This window comes from Dufourea novaeangliae, unplaced genomic scaffold (genome assembly GCF_001272555.1).
Source record: "Dufourea novaeangliae isolate 0120121106 unplaced genomic scaffold, ASM127255v1 scaffold172, whole genome shotgun sequence".
In the NCBI taxonomy this organism is placed as follows: domain Eukaryota; kingdom Metazoa; phylum Arthropoda; class Insecta; order Hymenoptera; family Halictidae; genus Dufourea; species Dufourea novaeangliae.
In genome coordinates, this window is record NW_015374058.1 from 1,329,970 (window position 1) to 1,351,702 (window position 21,733).

The window sequence follows — 21,733 nt, forward strand, 5'->3', positions numbered from 1 at the left end:
CGTTCCTCGTAAGAAAAGAAGAAAAAAAATACAGTTCCAATGACTTATAGAACAGCACGCGTGCGCGCGCACAATATCCTTTGTTCTCAAGGAAATCTGGCCGTTTCGCTACGGGGCCGTGTGCTTCGATTCGCTATAAATGGGTAGAACGGAATGCGACGCAACCCGTGTTTGATGCATACAACGGCACCAAAACCGAGCGTGTGCGTTATCTCGTGAAAAAGGAGCTGTCATTGGATACAAGGGTACGCACGTGTCGAAGGATGAACTGAATCACCGGTTGACCAAAGGTCGAAAATCGCTTTCGGTGTAATTGAGAACCCGGCTGAATTAATTTCTATCGTTGCTGCGAGCGTGGCCCCTGGTATCTGGACAATTTCCATAAACTGCCCCTTAATGTTAAAAAGGTAAACACCGTGTGTTCCTAAGACGATCTAGTGTCTAAAGTTCAGACCATATGCCTTTCCAAATTTGTTCGGCTCACCATCCCCTTTTCAAAGTTTTTTCTATTCAACGCCCCTTTTGGGTAAACTATATCTCTACTATTAAATTATCTCTAAGTGTGTAATCTTTGAATGTTGAAAAGGTTAAATTAAAAATGAAGTAAATAAAAGAACTAATAACTAAGAAATGTACAAACAAGTGGAAAAAAAACAAAAATTTTTGTTCCTGATTGTCTTCCGGAAAATACCACCAAACGCATTGAAACCTAAGTTTGCATACTTCTTTGATCTTAATTTTTAGTTTTTTTTTTCGTGCCATTATAATCTCCGTAAAAAAATCTATAACCACCTATATTTTGATAAATATATCATTTTTTGTAGCTAAATAAGAAATTATTAATAGTTTACTATTAACTACAGTTCCATAAGGCTCGTGTTAAAAAGAAATTTTTGTAACGTTTCTTTTCCAATAATTTTATCGTTGACCTTGCGATGCTTTTTAGTAGCAATCGAAAGGTGAAGCTTTTAAGAATCTTTTCTTAAATTTTCAACTAAATTCATAATTATTCATAATTTGCGGAAACCACTTTAACGCGCAGAAATACATCCCAAGCGTTTTCCTAGTGTGACGTAACACACCTGTTCTCCCAGCGTTTTGCTACAACCGATGATCTCTGCTTGTACGATGCAACTCAGATCCCATAGATCCTCGGTTATACCCTAAAGGTCGAGCGCTTACGGACTCGCCACGGCCGGATTTACAACCAATCGAGATCGAGGGGTATATCCAGTGGGAGTTAAAAATGAGTATACACTTTGAAAGTATGGGATTCATTCATATTTATTTCTCTCACTTTAGAATCTAACATTTCGCATAGTTGTTCTATTATATTGAGATCTGGTGACTGTGCAGGTAGGACCTGACTGGTTGAAAGTGTTTTCCAGCAAACAATTTTTCATCATCTTTGTTATATAGGTACATATTTTGGATTACGATCCCTCACTAAAAAAGCCAATGCTTGCAGTTGAATTTGACTTTAAAATATTTGCAAATAGTTAAAACATTGCTGCAGCAAACCATAATAGTACATTCACCATGTTTAACGATACTTACCAAATTCTGTGGTTATAGCTACGAATTTCTTTCCTATGTTGGCTGCCTATTTATTCCAAAAGCGTTAAAAAAATCATATCGAACTGTATTACTACCATGATCAATAGTAGGATGCTACAAAAGTATTACCACGAACCTCACCTTTTGTAAGATGTACGCTTAGTTTTGACTCTCACTGTACGTGGTGTGTGTGTGCGTGTGTATTGTCTGGCGGCCGGAGTTGTAATTTACGAAAATTGACGGCATTACGGGCCAGACGTCAGAGAGCCCATAGAACCTTTCCCAACATCTCCGTGGAACTTCCCTCGGCTGGTTGGGGCCCCCAGTTCACGACTGTATTGACGTCACGGATAAATTATATCAGTCGCCGTGTTCCCGGATCTTGCGAAAACAGGGACCGTTCGAATTATTCTCTGACTCACACCTGTTGACCAAACATCAACTGCCTCACAGCTGTGTGTTTTGCAAGGAGCTGGCTCGAGGACTCGCCGCTTATCTTCCGTTTCGTACCGATCTCTCGAATAAGCCTTCGAGCTTAGTCACGCGTTCCGTGTGTCCTTTGATAAAGAGAGAGCTTATCGCCAGGTGTATGTGTGTGTATTCGCTACTTGAAGAATTCCTCGTGCCTGGAAATCAGTTGGACTCCGTTCCCTGGATTCGCTGAACGATGATCCGCTTGCATCTGACAATTTAACAGGGGGAGATATGATACACAAGGCGTTCCAAAATATGTGTAAGTCCTTAAACGTGATTCTTGGAGTGATTTGAAATAATTTTTTCCTTAACGAAAAACTTCTCCGAGGTTTTGTTAACGAGATATCAACGGAAAACCCCGACCAATCAGAGCGCGAGTCTGCCGACTGAGCTCCTGCGGTAACATTGGCTACGCGCTACCACGGGAGCCAGACAGGGATAATGTGGCATACTTTTAAAATATTATTTAGTAAATATATATATGAACCGATATGCCAAGTTTGAACTAAATCGGTCAATTAGTTTTTAAGTCGTATAATACATCTTCCTCTTCCTCAAAAAATTGTTGCAAATTGCAAAAAAGAAAAATCCGATTTTCTGAAACCGTCACACTATCATAGCCCCTTAATGGTTCAGCCACGTGCGCGTGAACACCTTGTCCGTAAGGTCTCTCTCCCATGAACGGGGGGCCCGAATGGTCCAACCGAGAGGAGGTGTGTATCGCCTCGGTTAGTCCAGAGCTGCGGGGTTTTACAGTTATCATTGTTTGATGGAATGCGGCCTTCCTTTCCTGTTTCATGACGAGGCCGTAGGCTGCAGGCCGCCACCGGTAGCAACAGCGGCGGCGATATAGCCAAACCCGGAAAAGCCTCGGTGTGTCGTGACTCGGATCACGTTTTCGCAGCTCACGCTCGTCGCATTCCTTCGTGATCAACCTTAACACCGAAATGTCTAATGAGACAGAGGTGATACATAAATGGGAGGTTTGTGGGAGGGAGAGAGGGGGGATAGAAAAAATGGTAACAGTCGTATTCCTCGACACTCGCAGGTGTCCACGGAGGACGTTCCGAGTCCACCGAACGAATCAGTCGATTGCGAATTCCACGGCGTTCGACATGTCCTTGGTATTGCCATACACCGTGTGTGTTTGTGCAATCCCGCCCTGATTTCGAAACCCTGTGTTTCGCGATGGATCGAACGTTTCACGCCTGTGTTATACAGGGTGAGTCGCATAATTTCTCCAGCACCCCGAATAACCTTTGAAATCTGGTCCCTGCGAAATTTTGGAATTTTTGTCTTCGGTGAAACCAGACCTTAAGGGTTATGAGTTGCTGGATCAATCATGGAACTGATTATGCAAAGTGTTCATAAAGTGTGCCATATCGACGGAAAGACTTTTTAAACGCACGTCACTCGAGGCATCGAGGAGAATTCGCGTTCGAAATTTATGGGTTTATCTGTACGTTGCGATTCGCGTTATGTTATTAAGTCCACTCTTCTTCCATGAATCGCCGGGTAAATCTATGCACCGGCGAGCATGGGTCACCTGTGCGTTTCACGGAAGTCATCGAGCTGACGTAACAGACCGACCCTCTTGTGATGTAACAGTTTGGAATTACTGCGTCAACAGGCCAGCAATTCCGTCCTTTTTTTGGTATTTATTAACGCAACAACATCTTTCGGGAACGACGAAGTTTTCAACGTGTTACGTAACATAATACAGCCAATAAACTTGCCACGTTTTCCGAGCCCGATTAACTGCGCGGCAATAATTGATCACTTTCGAGAATGACGTCTCGAATACCTTGTATACAGGGTGTCCCAAAAGATGGTACATTCAGCAACATGCATATTTCTCGTGCAGATACAAATCGAAAAGTCCTTTACCGTTTTGTAATCCGAAGCTCTGTTTTCGAGATATTAACAGTTAAACGAATTCCAATCAGCTGAGCGGTGGGCCACACCTCTAGTCTGTGTCTGTACGTACGTCTGATCCACCGCTCAGCTGATTGGAGTTCGTTTAACTGCTAATATCTCGAAAACAGAGCTTCAGATTACAAAACGGTAAAGGACTTTTAGATTTGTATTTGCATGAGGAATATGCATGTCGCGGATTGTCCCATCTTTTTGGGACACCCTGTATATCGTCGGCAAAAGAAACAGCATTTCCGTGCAGTTTCGACTTGTGTGACACTTCATCTGCGATATGTTTCAGTGTTCACAGAAATATTAATTTAAATCAAACAAATGGTAATTTCTTTTTCCGCACGACGAGTATACACTCTTTATTCTCAGCTCACGACCAATTCCGAGGCTCCCCCCATTCTTCGGATCGTCCGTTTCAAAACCAACTGGTGCATAATTGTCATTACTTTCGACCGTTCACTTTCATTTATATATATATGTGTGCGGTTTCGCCGCAGAGTAACGAATTCTGGCCCCGGACACAGTGCACGCTCTAGAAAGAGCGCGACGAATCATAACCTACAAATGGCGTCCGATTTACACTCGGTGGCAGGCAGTCTATTCCCTCATCCATTCCCCCTCCACCTCCTGCCAAACATTCTAAACCCCCGCCGTGTTTCGGTTTCCGTTGCACAAGTGAACTTCGCCGGCGAACGGAACGACGCGACTGCTCTCTTGTTGCGACATACACTGTGTACGTATTCCGCGGCGAAACTCTTCGTACAATGCGGCGTCCCTCGCGAGCCAACGTGTTCCTCTCTCGAGTCGAAATGAAGCGAATGCACTTTCACCCGGCGCGCAGTTTGCGTTTCGCAACCTCCCACCACTACTTGCTCGGCGAAAGTGATTGCGCTCCTCGAGAAACAACGTTCGACATTTCGTTTCGAATTGTCGACTAGTGCAGCAGGGGAGAGGGGGGGGGGATTGGATGGGCCTTCAGGCGGACACGCTCGACTAATCTGCCGGTGTATCCTCACGTGGAAACTCGGCTTCCGTTGGGGGAAAAAGTGACGCAAGGGTAGGGCCTCTTACCACTTGATATTTATGTGAAATTAACAATTCGATTTGACATTTATTTTAGTATTTGAAATGAGTTTAGCAAGTGGTAGGAGGTCTTTCTCCTACGAACAGGTTTATGAGGGGTTGACACCAAGATCTGTGTGGTACTTGCGGGGAGCAGTTGGTTGAATGTGTGGCCTGAAGTTAGCTGTTTCAGGGGCGGAGGTGGGGGATATAATCTGAGCTTTCCAAATCAGATCCTATCGGTTAAGTGTCACGTGGCCCAAACAACGTTGTTTCCTTATTTCAGATCGCTGAAATAAATTAACGTTCCAGAACTTCGTAATAGTCTATTAATACAGTGGAATCGTGGAAAGTGAATAAATAATATCTCTTCTTCGTCGATCCGCTACGTAGCCACGCATACCGCATAAATATTCAAAGCGATGACCGATCGTCGGAATTCACGCTTCCGCAGATTTCTTCGATGATTGTAGCAGGGAAGCTACTTGTGTGGTCTGATTCGAGGGACACTACAGAATACTTAACTTTTTTTTTTAAAACCTAAAACAAGTTCGATTGTCGATAAAGTCGACTGGCATTCATTGAGAAAGTTCAGTTTATTTTAACCATCGAGTTCGCCTATGGCTGGATTATCGTCGACGCAACGGTGCCCCGAATATCTTCTTACAACTGCATGTATTAGGTGTATCAATAATGAATACACTCTTTTTTGACGAAATCTGTATTCCCTTATATAAGAGTCAAGGATCTATAGTACGTTATCACGTTGACTGCCACAGTGAAAAAGGGCGTATGTAGCCAGACAAACTTTACTTCGTTTAAGTCATAAATCGTCGAAAATATATGTAATAATAGTTACCATCGTGATAAACATTCTCGAAGTTTTACCGGTTCATGTAACCCCAGCAAGATCCTCGATAGAAGAGGGAATAATTTTGTACTTCCAGGCCATCCTTGACCTCGAAAAATCCACGTTCGCCCAAAACATCCGTGTCCCGACGTGTCATTAATATCCCGAGGACAGAGCCGCTGGGGGGGATCGCGTCGATCGTATAAAACGAGCAGTGAAAAATCGCCAAAGGCAACGGTCGAAATTTGAAAGTGACCGGTGAAAGTACGGGACCCGGTGCAGCGCACGTGGCTCACGGCCAGAGACCATGGCGACCTCGAGCGTTGTACTTCCTCCTCCGGCCAATTCCCTCCCCTCACATGTTTTCCATGGATTTCCTCCTTTCCTCTGGCTTTCGTCCCCTCCTCTCCCTCTGTTTCTTTCGCTTTTGCCCTTAATCAACCCTCTCCCCCTCTCTCAACGGCTGTGGCACGGTAGCCGGTGACCTTTGAACGGTCTTCCTTCGTCCCGGTGGCCTTTCGAGCGAGACCCGCGAAGGTGAGAGAGTTCAACGGGGGGGGAAAGGAGAAGCCTCCGCCTTTACGGTTTAATCGACTTCCGATAGCGTTCAGTGATTCTACTTCGGCTCAGATTATTCGCGTACTTCCACGCCAACCCGCTGTAGTTGGCTTCCTCAACTATTTTCCGTACGTACCAGTCGTGGTTTGGTTCCTTCGCGATTTTCCACACGTATCCGCCGCGAATTTTCACTCGTACCCGCCACAATTTTCCACACATACCCGCAGCGATCTCCTACGTGTACCCGCTACGATTTCCCGCATGTACCTACCCGCAGCGAATTTTCACTCGTCCCCTCCACAATTTTCCACACATACCCGCAGCGATCTCCTACGTGTACCCGCTACGATTTCCCGCGTGTATCTACCCGCAGCGAATTTTCACTCGTACCCGCCATGACTTTCGCTACGATTTTCCACGTGTACCAGCTACGATTTCCCACGCGTACCCATCATAATTTTTCACATGCACCCATCACAGTTTGCTTCCTATACGGTTTTCCATGCGTACCCGCCATAATTTTTTGTGCGTACCCACCGCGAATCGTTTTCCTCCGATATTTTTCCCGCGCAACCCGCCGCGATTTTTCCAATGTACCCGTCACAACTTTTCATGCATACCCGCCTCATTTCGTTTCCTCGCGATTTTCTACGCGTACCCGTCACGGTTTGTTTTGCCCGCTATTGCTTCCTGTACGGTTTTCCACACGTACCCGCCATAACTTTTCATGCGTACCCACCGCGAATCGTTTTCCTCCGATATTTTTCCCGCGCAACCCGCCGCGATTTTTCCAATGTACCCGCCACAACTTTTCATGCATACCCGCCTCATTTCGTTTCCTCGCGGTTTTGTACGCGTACCCGTCACGGTTTGTTTTCCCCGCTATTGCTTCCTGTACGGTTTTCCACACGTACCCGCCATAACTTTTCATGCGTACCCACCGCGAATCGTTTTCCTCCGATATTTTTCCCGCGCAACCCGCCGCGATTTTTCCAATGTACCCGCCACAACTTTTCATGCATACCCGCCTCATTTCTTTTCCTTGCAGTTTTCTACGCGTACCCGTCACGGTTTGCTTTCCCCGCTATTTTCCACGCGTGGTCGGCTTCCATTGGCGCTTCTGCCTTTGGCTTCCTCCTAATGTTTAATCAGTCGGGCCCCGGCCTTGACGCTCTAACGCATACACACACGTTCCGCGCCGCGTGAACCCGTCGTCGCCCGTGCTGCGCGCGTTGTGTAAGGGACACGCGTTATCGGGAGCCGCCTATCGCAATAACGGGAAATCGTGGAACCGCATAGCTTCCGGGTCGTTCGGTGAAGTCGAGTGAAACCTGGGAGGGAAAATTCTCGCTGGCCTCGAACCAGGAGACGAGGAACTGGGTGTTGCTTGTCGTTGGGTGATTTTTCGCGGGTCGCGTTTGGATGATCGCTTGATGAGGATCGGTGTAACGAGAAGAACCGACGGGTCCACCGATTATATTCGGTTAAGTCATTAATAAACTGATGCAAATTCAAAATTTTGGGCACTGATATATAAAAAACAAAATTGAACAGAACCATATTCCTTGTACTAGGGGTTTTAATACGTTAACAATATTAAACACATACTATTAAATTTTCCTAGAATTTTTATTCTGCAAGATTTTGTTGGGGGACGCTAGAATTGCATAAAAATCCGGTGTCTAGTTATAAATAACTTCCGTTATTATGTAACACGTGTTCTTCTTAGATAACAATGATTGTAAGTGTATTTAAATGCAATTGCTATTATTTAGTTGCATAGTGGTAGGAGATATGTCATTGATCAACGTAGATTTATCCTTTTTACGCGAAGTGTGACGTCTGCTTCACATCTAGAAAATCATATTTCCAAGTGGTTTTGTCGTGAAAATAAATAAAATTTTTGATCATTTTATAAAAATTAATGGGAAATGTAAATTAAGTGCTGTGTTTTCTATCGTATGAATTACAGTTTTTATTGCATGCAGAATTTTCTTTAAAACAGTCTATGATGTCAGCATTTCGGTAGATGGCAGTAAATGGGCCTTTTACCCTAGTTGAGAACTTCTCGTGTGTACCGTTAAGTACCCACCGGCCTTTGTATTTACGCGAGCTGTTTTGGGTCAGTTCCTGGACCTCGACGATCGCGAGAAAGTCCGTTTTAATACCTATAAATCGTGTATACTTCGTGAAATTTTTCTGATGGATCGACAGAATTCTCGTCGCAGAACCAAAAATACTCGAATACATCCATATTTAGGATTGAAAAACAACATGATTTACGGAAGTTTTAGAAAGTTCACTTTATTAGCTGGAACATAGCAAAACCCTCGGTAGAATTAATAGATTCCTGATTCAATTCAAGTTTCACTAAATTCTTCCGCGAGAGACTTAATTTACATGATATCTTGTAAATTATCGCCTGGCAATTAGTACGGTGTGCAATTTTCTTGCGATCATTAGAGTGCTGGCAACAGAACGATACGTCGGTGTTCCTGCAAAATCCAAACAAGCAATACGATCGAATCGCAGTTAATTCTGCACGTTAATCGAGTATTAATTTTCCAGTTGCTGAGAATCGATATGCATACATAAATCCATCATAAATTTCTCAACTCTTCATCAGAGATCATGTCGATGTTAAAAGAAATGATGGTTCTTCAAATCGTGAGGGTCAAAATACATTTCCGGGCAGTTTCTTGCCTAGAAACAGGTGGTTGTAATTTTGTTTACAACCAATTATAACAATTTTCGTATATTCCTTAAGTCTCCGACAATTTTGCAGATTGGAAAAGATGTGTTCATCCAATAAGATGCTAGGAAATATGAGAATTGTCTGCTAGATTCCGATTATTCTGTTTGAGTTATTCACAATTTCGATTAAAATCCTGCTATAAAGTTAATCGAGCGTATGTCTCGCGACAGAATACTTAAATAATAAACATGCTCCGTGTTTAATATGGTAATGACCTGGTACGCAGGCACAAGGGTCGAATTTCTTCGACTCGCAGAGTTCTCGAAGCGACACGACCCGATAAAACTGTTTGAATAGGTGATACCCATTAATTAACGCGTTCGAACGTATTAAGAAATCGATATCGACATTAATGAATCGAACCTCGGGATCACGAGTGAAATACGGGAGAATCGATTGCTTCATTCATGTATTTTTCGTTTGTCGAGCGAAGTTAATATTGTTTGGATAGTTGAGACTTTTCGAACTGGGGCGAATAGTGTTTGACACGGACAATTGTGAATATATATTTCTATTTCGTCGACTGATACGGAGTATTGTAAATGAAATATCGAGCTAGTTGTTACTCAAATGAAATATTGTCCTTGCAAAGACTCGAAAAAAAAAAAATAAGATATAAAATAATCAAACTATATCCGTTCGATACGTCCCTTAAAATGCTAAATAATTCATCAGAACATTTTCCGATACAACCAATAGGCAACGAGTTATTTTAGATAGTACCTACATCTTATCGACTCACCCTGTATATCACAACTTTTTTCTTCACTATTTCTTCGAGCCTATCGCAAATTTTCCCCAGATTTTCCATTGAAACTCGAGCACCCGAACGATTCGAGAAGTCGCTTGTATCGTCGTATTCTGGGAAGGAGAGTGGAGAGGGGAGGGGGGGGGGTTAATTTATGCCGTCACGTTGGATAACCAATGGTTATTGCATATTCTCACCGGCATTTGAATAATCTACTTATGTACTGTATTTTAAATCATTCCGTATGCTTAACCGCTCTCTATCGGTCTAATGTATCCGAGCGCGCGCGCACGTCGTAAAAAGCGTTCTCTGACGTAACTGGCGGCGTGGAGGGGGGAGGGGTCTTATCGTATCGAGGAGTTAAAGATCCAAGCGTTAGAAAAATACGTTACGACGGGAGATCAAGCCTCGTGCGAAGAATTCCTGTTCAGAATTGTCTCTGTATGTGTGTGTGTATTTGTGTGTTTATGTTAAAGTGCGTATCCACTGGTAGATTGTGAACACTGTTCGTAGACATTGCTCCCAAGAAGTTCGCGAATATTTTATAATCACCGCGATTCAGACGATTACAGATTGCGAACACGACAGAAACAGTAAGCGAACAGGCGATCCCTGGAAGGAACAGTTCGTATACTGAACACCAGTGGAGACGCAGCTTTAGTACTGGTGACATTGAACGTACCTGTGCGCACATCTGCACGTGTTATATACTCGACACTGTCGCGACGGCTGTAACAGCGAGCAGTTTGAGTCGACGATGATATAGAATTAAATTTTATAATATACAGGGTGTTCAAGAAAGAAGAGCTTCGAATGGAATTCTGTGATTCTTGACTTTCGTCTTAATTTTGTACGTAGAATCTACCCTGTGAGTGTCCCACATTTTTATTAACACCCTGTATATTGTATAGTGATTTTCGTCGAGAGCACGAAAATATGCGTGAAATGCGCCTGACGCAGTAGTTTATGCTACTCGAACTGCTGATTCTTGGTTGATATATAGGTACAGTGAAACCAATAAATGAAATAAAAATTAAATAACTGAAAATGGCGAAACAGTTAAAGAACGCGCCTTCCAAGTAGTATAACTCATCGCGTCAGGCGTATTTCACGCGTATTCTGCCCATATATTCGACGAATAATAACTGGAAAAATGAAGCCTCAAACGGCTCAGAAACATTTCCAACGAATCAGTGACATCGTGTTCACGGTGACCTTCCGCCGGTTATTTTTTTGTTACAAACACGATTTCACCATTACATCGAAACACGTTCCACCATTCCAGCTGTTATAACACACCGTAAAAAAAAAATATTTATCGAAAGACTGTATCACGACTATTCCGCACCTCGGTATCGTTTAACGCGCGTCGTTCATCGTGTTCGGGCGATAAATTTAAGGTATGAAATTCCCTTTAACACCTTCGACTATCTGTGATTGGCGGTCGAACCGATGCGACTGGAGCCATTAAATTACACGAAGATATAGGGTACATGTCCCACTTATGGAGGCCGAATCTGGACTTGGGTCGGACACGACCCGAACCTTGCCATTAGAGTAAGATGTTTGGTTAGGTGATGAGGTGGTTAAGATGCTATAACAATGCAATTTCTCGGATCTTCTACAACTTTTATTCCAATATGAGAGTGAAAAAATTCGTTGACTTATAAATTTATATATTTTCAGTAGTTTGTCGTATCTGATAGACATAGATATATACATTTATCGCCGGGTAGTTCTAGTATTAATAGCAAAGAAAATAACAAACGCATTGACATTGTCCAAGATCTAGTAAAAACTGTGCCAGTCGTATCGGTTCGAAATTCTTTCTTCAGTCCTCGACCGAGGACAGGCGCGACCTCATCTCCAGAGCGTCAGGCGGCTCAAGCTCGCGTTCTGTCGTCGGCTGGAACAGCTGAAATTGTAAGGATTAATCGTTCGCCACTTCCGTTCGAATTATCCACTTGACGATTTGAATCGGGCCGGTTGTGGGCGGCCCACGATCCCCGTTTGAAAGAAGCCAGCGTCTATAAATACGGGCCACGAGGTGTATTAATTTTCCTTATGCAGGCCGCACCAGTCGCGTCATTAAACGGTTAACGCACCTATCTGAGCACGAAAAACCGATACACTCCCTCCATCTCTGAGCAAGGTTACAGCTATGAATTTTATGTCCTCGCGGCGAGGCACGGCGCGTCATCGCCGACAAAAAACCTACGCGCGCGCGATCTGACGCGTTAACCTCAACGATCTCGGTTACCAAACGCGCGCGTCTTTCCGGCTTACGTCACTCGACGATCTCGATCGTGTTTTCCACGGGGGAAAACACTTTTCTGCGTTCTCGACGGCTGTGTGTGTTCGTTACGTAATCGTAACGATACTCAGTCGTGGCTGACAGACGAAGCGTGTCCAGGCGCGTACGGTTCCTTTTAATTCTACGACAAAGTGGAATTTCACAGAGAAGGTAAATTTCTTGGTAACAGATATTTTACAATGTTAGGAATATATTTATTAACAAGAAGCCTACTGATATTATTTTATCTAATAAACCCGTGATTCTATTCAAATTATAGACATCTTCCCGCCATTTCTGTTCACAAGATGGCGGCCGAAGAACCGTCTTTTTTCCTTGTTTTCCTGATATAACGGAAGTCATGATTCTTCACGGTTTCCTATAAACCTGAACCACTACGCCACGAAAGGGATGCAGAATATTCTCGATATTATCACCGGTGTCTTGCCCCTCGATAAAAAGTTCCTTTTAAACTCGAAGAATTCCAAGATGGTCGTAGAACGAACGGTCCCGGAATCAGATCACCGGAACTATCCTAGTCGTTGCGGTTTGGAAGTTTTCGATCGAAGGAACGCGCCCCCGCGCTTCTCGGCATAATATCCGCCCCTGGGCGTAGCGGTTTGGCGCGAATTCCTCCGTATTTCCAGGTGAACATACCGTCGATTGGGCCCTCTATCGTGGTCGGTTCGAGATTATTGCAATCCCACAGAAAATCCCACTATAGAGTAATGATAAAACTCTGTTCCTGCAAATATGGCCGCCACCAGGGGCCCGCGCGCGGCCCTATATTACACGTGGTGCGCAATTATGCCCGCGGTATCGTATTTAATTGAACACGTGTACTTACACCGCGTTTCGTGCGAATAAATTCAATGGACGTGTGTTGCGCGCGCGCGCAAGCGTTGAATTGCTGGCTGAACTGGACACTCGGTGAACGGATCCACCTTGGATTACTTTCTTGGGTGTGTTATACGTAGTATGTGCGCACAGAATTGGATAGATTAAAAGAAAAAAATATTTACTTAAAATATTTACAAACTTCGCCCCCAAGGTTTTTTGATTATTTTTCGAAAACTAATCCATATTCTATTCCGACAAAAATTGTACAGCCACTTTGAAACCTTAATTACCTAACCCAATTATGATGTCTTCATACAACTTCATACAAAAGAAATAAGAAATAGTGTACAGAGGGATCTTATTACCGACCGATAAAAGTGTCCTTTACAGACCAGAGCTTAATGTCCCTCTCCGCTTGGTATTCGAAATAAAGCTCAATCCTAAGTCCCTATACCTTCTGACAGCAAAAGCTTTCGCCTGAATTCCACTCGTTTGCAATCAGTAGCAACCAGTAATCGTCTGACATTTAGAAACACCTGGGCTCCATCGATTCATCTTTGTCCACTGAGATTGGTCTCGAACTCCCCCCCAACAAAAAACACACCTTTCGAAACGGAACTTTCCCTCCAATTCAAAACCATCGTTCCTGCGCAATCGAGATATTCCATGCACACATTCGCGTTCGCGCGCTCTAATCATCTGCGTTTCCACGCGGGACAAAAACCCAGAGCCGTAGAGCACGTCCGTCAGAAAAAGGGTCGCGTCTTCACTAACGATCGTAACGCAGGTATCCATCACGCGTAACAGTATATCGGTATTTTTTCGCGGTCCGTGCATTCTCGACGGAACGAAACCAGCGGATTTTTCCGGGGTTCCTGTTCTCCGTGTTCAGGTCTGACCTGAACACCTATTATCATTGCATTTAATGGTAATCAATTAACTTGTTTCCCAACCGTTCACCGGTGCGCGTCGAGCCGAGTTAGAGAAATTCTCTCGCGATCTGCACGCTCCAATTCACGCGAAGCCGGCGTACCGCCAAAGCGGTGTTTGTGCAGGATTCGACGTGGACCAACTGTGGCCACGATCCGCCATTCTTGCTCTTTTTCTTCCCCCGTCTCTACTCCTTCTTCCCTAGTACCTGAGAAATGCCCCGGGGCTGGAATTCGCGGCGGGTAGGTCGCCGGGGGATCTCCTGATCGTTGGCTCATCGTTTTCCTTCTATTTTCCCCCTCGAGGATAATTCGCGTGGCTCGATTCGAATCGCGGCTCGGCAATTATTTAAATGATATCCGGCCGACGGTCCGGGTTTGTTTTATTGCCCCGCCAATCACGGGGCGAGCGCCGCCTATCGTTCACGCGCATGAGGGCACGTTTCCACGGTAAATTTACACTTGTACACCAACGAGCAACCTCGGTTTCCACTAAGGGAAAAAGTGAGAAGGACCTCCTGTGATTTGGTTTCGGGAATAATTGAAGTATATGTCAAATTAATATTCGATTTAACATTTATTTCAGTATTTGAAAGGACCTGCTACCATTTAGTTTTTGGAGTTACGGAAGTTTATACCAAATTATCATTTGATTTAACATCTGTTTCATTACCTGAAATAATTTACAAAGTGGTAGACTGTCAACAACGGTACTATAGGCAACTCTCCCCTATATCAGTGGCCCGTTCACTCGACTCGAGTAAACGTTTCTTATTTCCACAACGAACATTCGAAATCTTTTGTTTACGTAAGAATATTCACCCGTTTCTGCATCGATATCAGACAGTTTTCACTCGCGGACTTTCGGCTGCGGTTTCCACTATATTGACGTAACGCGTCCGTGATGAATTAATTAACAGCTCGTCGACTCGCCGGAATTAGGAGGCGAACCGTGGCCGTAAGGTTCGGCGAAGGAAAAAATGCATCGATAATCGAGACGCGAAAAAAGAATCACGAAGTTGACGCGCAACCATCTAACAAATGGTGCGTGTGCCTGGTGATCGTCCTCTCCCTTCAGGGAATAATGGGTTGAGTAATTACGAGGAAGTAATCACCGACACCACAATTAAATCCCAGCGATTCACGGGAAAGTAAGAGGCTCGCGAGGCACTCGAGAATTCGCGCTTTCACCAGCGAGCAGAGGATGAATCGGATCACGGTGGATCTAGAAGAATTTATTTTTAGTACTTTTATACGGGTTTCCGTTGTGTAACGGATCCGTTCTCCTGATCTGTCACGATATTATCTTCCCATTCCGGAAGATCCCGCGTTTGTAATGCCCGGTTAATTGATCACAGGCTCGAGTCTGTGCTGCGCGCAGTTATCGAGGGAAGTAGGTGTTTTCTAGAAACTGCGTGCTGTTATCATAAATTTCTAAATAATGTTACTCTGTAGGTAAATGTAACTAAAGCTCCGTGACTTTTATAGTAATGAATTTGAAAAGTTAACTAACTTATCTTTTCGTTATATTAATTTTTTACCACTGTTTGTCAATTCGACATCGAGGGACAAATTATGTTGGGAAAACGAAGAACGGATAATGGTTAACTTCTTGATCTTCAAATAATTTCTTTAGATTGAATTGATGTTGGTTAATTTCTTGTCCTGAAAATGAAATATTCTATTGTTTCTGTTTCTTTTCTTTTTCGAAGTTTCGGTGAATCGTCGAAGAACGCCTCGACGAACGAGGACGATCTTCGACGGGAACCAAAAATTTCGGATTGCTTGACACTCGATCTCACATGGGGGATACGTTGATCCTGTTGCAGACGATGAGCTTGACCAAACGCATAGACGAGGTCAGGTTGCTCGAGTCACGTAAGAGCGCCCGGCTGGCCGATCAGGACACAGATTTCGCCAGGCTCGCCGACATGGCCGGCGATCGGAAGCGGGCCTCATCCCACTCCATCGATGTGCCACACGTGATTGGGTAAGTCTCACTAAACCTTCATTGGGTAACAATTTTTTTGGGCGTGTTTCGTTATCGTTCACCGTCCAGACACATGCGTCTTCATAGCGAAAGATAGAACGTGTAAATTGAATGATTCTTGCCGCTGGAACTACGGTTCGCTTCAATATTACCGGTAAGAATCAGCTGCGCCGATGCGTACACTATACAGGTAGTTCATAAAAATGTTCGACAATTTCGCAGAGTGGATTCTACATAGAAAACTAAGATGAAAATGAAGAACAACGAAATTGCGTTCGAGGCTTCGTTTTCGAGTTATTAATTGTTCAATATAGTAAAAAATACATACGTCTGACGCGATGGGTTATTGGTTACCTATACTGTATCTATATATTCGGACAGCTGATTCTCAACTGATATACAGTGACTCACAAATTCGTTCACACTCTTCTGATACAAAAATTATGTGTCGAAACTTTTATACAATTTCTATTCATATATTCTTTGTATCAGTACTTTTTATCATCCTTTCGTGATAAAGTTTTTTCAATTTTGAAATAAAATTGACATTTTGGTGAATAATTTGTATCATTACAATTGACATAATTGGTGACAAATTCGTGAGTCAGTGTACCCGGGCTCGATCAATGACCCACTGAAAATTATGAATGAAATAAAATGAAATGAATGAAACCTACTTGTGAAACAGTTGAACAACGCGCCTCTTAAGTAGTATATCTCGCCGCGTCAAGCGTATTTCACGCGTATTTTCTACGATTAATACCTCGAAAACGAAGCTTAGAACGGAATTCTGTGATTCTTGATTTTCGTTTTTGTTTTGCATGTGGAATCCACACTGTGAATGACCCACATTTTTATTAACATCCTCTATATCGCACAGTGATTTTTGTCGAGGGCACGATTTCCTTAGTTTTCGTCGGTTATGATCTAACGGAGGCTTCCAAATGTGCCATTTTCTTCGGACATTCAGCTTAATTGTAGAAACAATAATCGCGCCGCCGTTTAACAAGAATCACTGGTAGCTACCATACACTCTACTTTCTCTTTTCCTCTAAGCAATTGCTCAGGGGGCGAGAATATTAATTCGCGGAACTATCGTCACAGGAACAGTTCGGTCCCGACGAATCCATTCCAATTGTTCCTCCGTATCCTGCATGCAGTCACCAATCCCACAACCACGAATAAAAACTAGGATGTAACCCCGATGAAACCGCGTGAGTACCTCTTACTTACGCATCCGTTCATAGATCATCGAAGACTCGCGGCATCTGACCGTGGAAAACCTTAAGCTGCGTCTACACTATATAGGAAAACAATGTTATATAACAAATTGTTATATAATCTTGCTATACAATATGTTTTTTTAACTTGTTACATGATTATACCTTTTGGACAAGTCTATAACAAGTTTTTATTGCATTTCACATCTGATTATAAATAATGGGGTCACACTTGGATAACATATAACTTGCTATATAATACTAAAATGTCATGTTATTTTTTTCTGTTTCTCCAACAAGTTTTATAACTTGCTATACGTATAACGTGCTATGCTATACAGTGTAGACGCAGCTTTAAACAAGCAGACGATACAAATAAATTATTTTACTGTAGATTGTCTCATAACACCAGCTTACCAAACTATCAAAAATAATTAAAATACAATTAAAAATTTTAATCAATCCTTTAATCAAATTAATATCGATTATAATTCTAATTTTAGAGGTGTTTTTCGGTGTTTTTTTTTCAAAGTTCCTACAGTGTTAATTACATTTTGTATGGATCGATTTTTTTCACTTTTGTCCATTGGACGACACACTGGGTGTTGCCGTTAATCTTGTGAACGTTGGGCTGAATAATTACTGTTTTAATTTTTCATTATTTCTAAGTCTATTATAAATGCTTATAATGTAGACTTCTATCTAAAAAAATGATATTTTTCTAAAATACTACGTAGTTTTCTTTCAGTCGTAATTTTTACGAATAATTAGTAATAACGTAAATCGCAGGATAGTTTAGTTTTTTAACGACGTAAGTATCGATTAGTATGGATGATCGAGTTCACCGTGTACCGTAAACGGAACGTGTTAACGCCTCGTGGAATTCCGCGCCGCGAGGAATTCCCCCGTAGGAGCGGCCTGAAACCGTAACACGATCTTATCGTAGGGAATTCGTTTCGAATCTACTCTGCTCGTCTAAAAAAACCTTCCCGTAAGAACGATCCATCGTCGAGTCAGCCCCCTCCGAAACGATCCAGACTACCCTTGAAAAATTCCAATCGCGCTGGATTTAGGTGGCGACCAGATCTGACGAAGCAAATTTTTCCCAAGTCTGGCGTTATGGGAAAAGAGGGGGAGGGAATAAATAAACAAATCAAATTTCAATAGCCCAGAAAATAATATGTAGTAGTTCCTTTTTATTTTCAGACGCAAATGTACTTTATTGCAAGGCATTTTTAGAAATGAATTGGTTAATGATATTTGCTGTATTATACACGGTGTAAGAAAAGTGTGATAATAAGCGTGATAACGATTTCAAACTGAATTTGAAATCAGAATTGAACATGTATATTATTCATTTTCTTTGAGTCGAGGTAAAACACTGTGTCACTGGCATTAACATTTAAGGTTTAAAATAAATGTAACACTTGCCATGAGAATAGAATTCCTTTTGTATCTGCGAAAATATTAACGGTAAAGAAATTCTTGAGAGTGAAGTACAAGGAAATCGTATGGCAATGGGTTTTTCGTTAATATCTCGTTAACAAAGCTCCGGATAACATTTTTACTGAGGAAAAACGTGCGTCCCCGATGGTTCGACAGTTTCTAAAAAAGGGCATCGTGCTCACCCACACGTTGCATCGAATAGGGGGAAGGAGGGGAACGTTAAATGGCGTCCGGTTCCCGGTGTAGATCGTTAGACCGTGAATGCACCCTCGCCGGACACCTGTCCCTCGCCCCTTCAGACTGTGCCCGCCGAAACGGTGTTTTTCCCCCTAGACGGAGTCGGGGCGATCGTCTCGGAATTCGATCCAAGGAAGGGTCGCGACGATTCACAGCCCCTTTAGGGGCCGAAAGGGAGATCTCGTGGGATAGTCGGTGCAAGAATTGATCCCTTAATACAGGGTGGGGGTATGCCTTTGACCTCTGTAAGGCGAATTATATTCGATAATGTGTAGGTACATTGTGTTCGTAGTAGTCTTGAAAGAACCTTCGAAGCAATAGGTGCTAGGGGCTGAATTATGGACGAGTGGATTGTCATTCTTGCGATGATTATTCCGCCTTTCTGCCAGGTGCTTCAATCGGAGGTGGATGGAATTTTGTTCGTGTGATACGTAAAGAAACGCAACGGTATTTAAAGGCGAATTTAGAGTTTACTGTTTCGGTATGGTGATTAATTTACACTGAAAGGTTTGAAGATTGTTTTCATCTGCAGTTCATCCGAAATGAGTAATCCAATGTGAACAATCCAAAGTGTATAATGCAAAGTGACTTTAGAAAGTGAAAGTGAAAGTGGCATGAAAGTGAAGTTATTTATTGTTAATCTGGTAAACATTGAAGGTCAACTTCGTTTTGTTAAATTGACAAAAAAATAAGAAAAGAGAATTAAAATAACACGAAACAGTTTTAGACAAAAATTGTTAATTTTTCTTGCATGAATTAATGATCTGTTAAAAACATATATAACTATCCATTTAAAAAATGAAGTTGACCTTCAAATGACCTTCGAAACATTCACCAGCTTGAAAATAAATAATCTCATTCTTTTTCCCCCACAAAACCAAACAACCTTTGTCTAGAATATACTCTCTTACGAAACGCTTTGTTTTTATGATGTGCCAACTTAAATGCCGCACCCTGTATACGGCTGTTATTATCGAACAATTTGGCCACCCGTGGTGTATACCCACGGAACCAAGTTAGGGGACCCTTCGAATAGGAAACAGAAGTCTCTGCGTTAGTTTTTTTCCAAGGCATTTCTTCCACCCACCTGAACGACTTTGAGATCCCCTATCTTTTTGGTAGTCACCTCATACCTCGGTAGAGTCGTCCCCCTCACTTTCCTAGTCTCTGTATGGGCCTTACCTGTCCCGTGGATCCGTTCGTTCCTCCGCCACCGAGAAGGGTGGAACGGCCGTGTTCCATGACCGACGACCGATGCCAACGACCTCCTCTCGACTTTTCGTTTTTTTTTTCCCTTCTTTCTTCTCTTTCTCTTCGTGGCTCGAAGGCTGCCAGGACCGAGCCTCGGAGGGATCCTCTCACAAAGGACGAGATCCAGTCGGCGGGGTGGGGAGTGGGACTTCTGCGACGTCCGGCGTGGCGTTCGGGACGACGCGACGCAGACGTTGTACGCGCAGGTTGACGGCCCCCCGTGTTTTCGTGGGCCTGCCTGCACCTGGCCCTGGCACGACCTGCCCCACGTGAAAGGAAAGGTCACAGAGACGAGAAATCGAGCGTGTGTGAACGCGCGCCTTTCGAATCCCCCGAGACGATGTATCGATGACGAAAGCACACACGGGGGCCTACGAGCTACCGTTTCAACCGTGAGAGGAAGAAAGAGAGAGAAAGACCTTGCGCGGCGTCCAAGGATCCATCATCGGTCGACTCGGTCCCATTCCGTAACTGGTCGCTGGGCCTACATGGTGTGCTCCTTGTTCCCACAGATGCGTTGCTTGTGTGCACTATTCGAATTGGACGTTTTGAACGTTGATCGTTCGAAAACGATCGTTTATTCGTATACTCAGCGTTCAGGTTCATTATACAGGATGTTCAAAGAAAAAGGTCTAACAAGGGAAGGCACGGAAGTGTCCCCCTTCGATTTTGATGAAACTTCGTATATCTGTTAAGCAGTCAAAAATAAGGGATACGTATTTCTTTTTATCGGCCGAGACGCGACTTTAAGGGATGAAATCACCCCTCGAAATTTCGATCCTTTTTATCAACGTTGCCACTTCAATTTGAATAATTAATATTTTTAACTACTTCAACGTACGTAAATGTAAAAAAATTGACAAATAAGTGGAAAAACAATTTTGTGATTCGAATTTTCACGGTGATCGGAAAAAACGTTGAATCGCCGTTTCGTAAATTGAGATTTCAATGCTTGGGGTCACCGGTATAACAACCGAATGCTTCTTCTGCGGCAAACGGGCGCAGTGAGTCAGTGGGTTAGCTTACGTAATTTCGGCGGGTAATCTCTGCGGGCGAGGTGGCGGCCGGCTTTGCGGAATTGGGTCGATCAATACCAGCGGCGCTATATGGGTCAGGTGCACTATCACGGTCTGTGTATTCGATGTCCCCCCGATTCCCCCACCACACCCCTCTACGGGTACCTAGCAACCCTCTGCGTTCCGGGACGCCGTCGCCGATGCCCTGTTTCGATCCGGGGCCGGTGAGTTCGCCCCTATTGCATCCCACCCCCCTTGCTACCGCTCGTCCTGCCGCGATTCGATGCGTTAATTGAGCCCGATCCACACTTATCTTGATGACTCTTCCACTGGGAGTCAAACTCGGTAGTTTCACTATGTGCAATGATGGGCTCAGAGGCGCTTCGAATTGCTTAGAATATGTCCACGTGGCGAGAGATTCAAAGCACTTCGAATTATGATTATCGATACTTAACTCTTTAAACTCGGTATTTTGTTCATAATTCTCCATATGTTTTCGTTCCTTTAGAGGGCACAATCGAGTGCTTAGGGTTGAATCTCCTAGAAGTCTTGATAAGTCTTCGAAATTCGAAACACAGAGT

At 43.4% G+C, this 21,733-nt stretch overlaps 1 protein-coding gene across 1 annotated transcript in view; it reads left to right on the forward strand.

Annotated features, from left to right (window-relative positions):
• The window catches only part of LOC107190131 (zinc finger protein 395), a 94,136-nt gene that overhangs the window by 21,238 nt on the left and 51,165 nt on the right, over nucleotides 1-21,733 (forward strand). Inside the window, exon 2 of the mRNA XM_015578884.1 lies at nucleotides 15,822-15,982. Within this exon, the coding sequence (XP_015434370.1) occupies nucleotides 15,822-15,982 (161 nt within the window). The remainder of the gene's footprint in view (nucleotides 1-15,821; nucleotides 15,983-21,733) is intronic.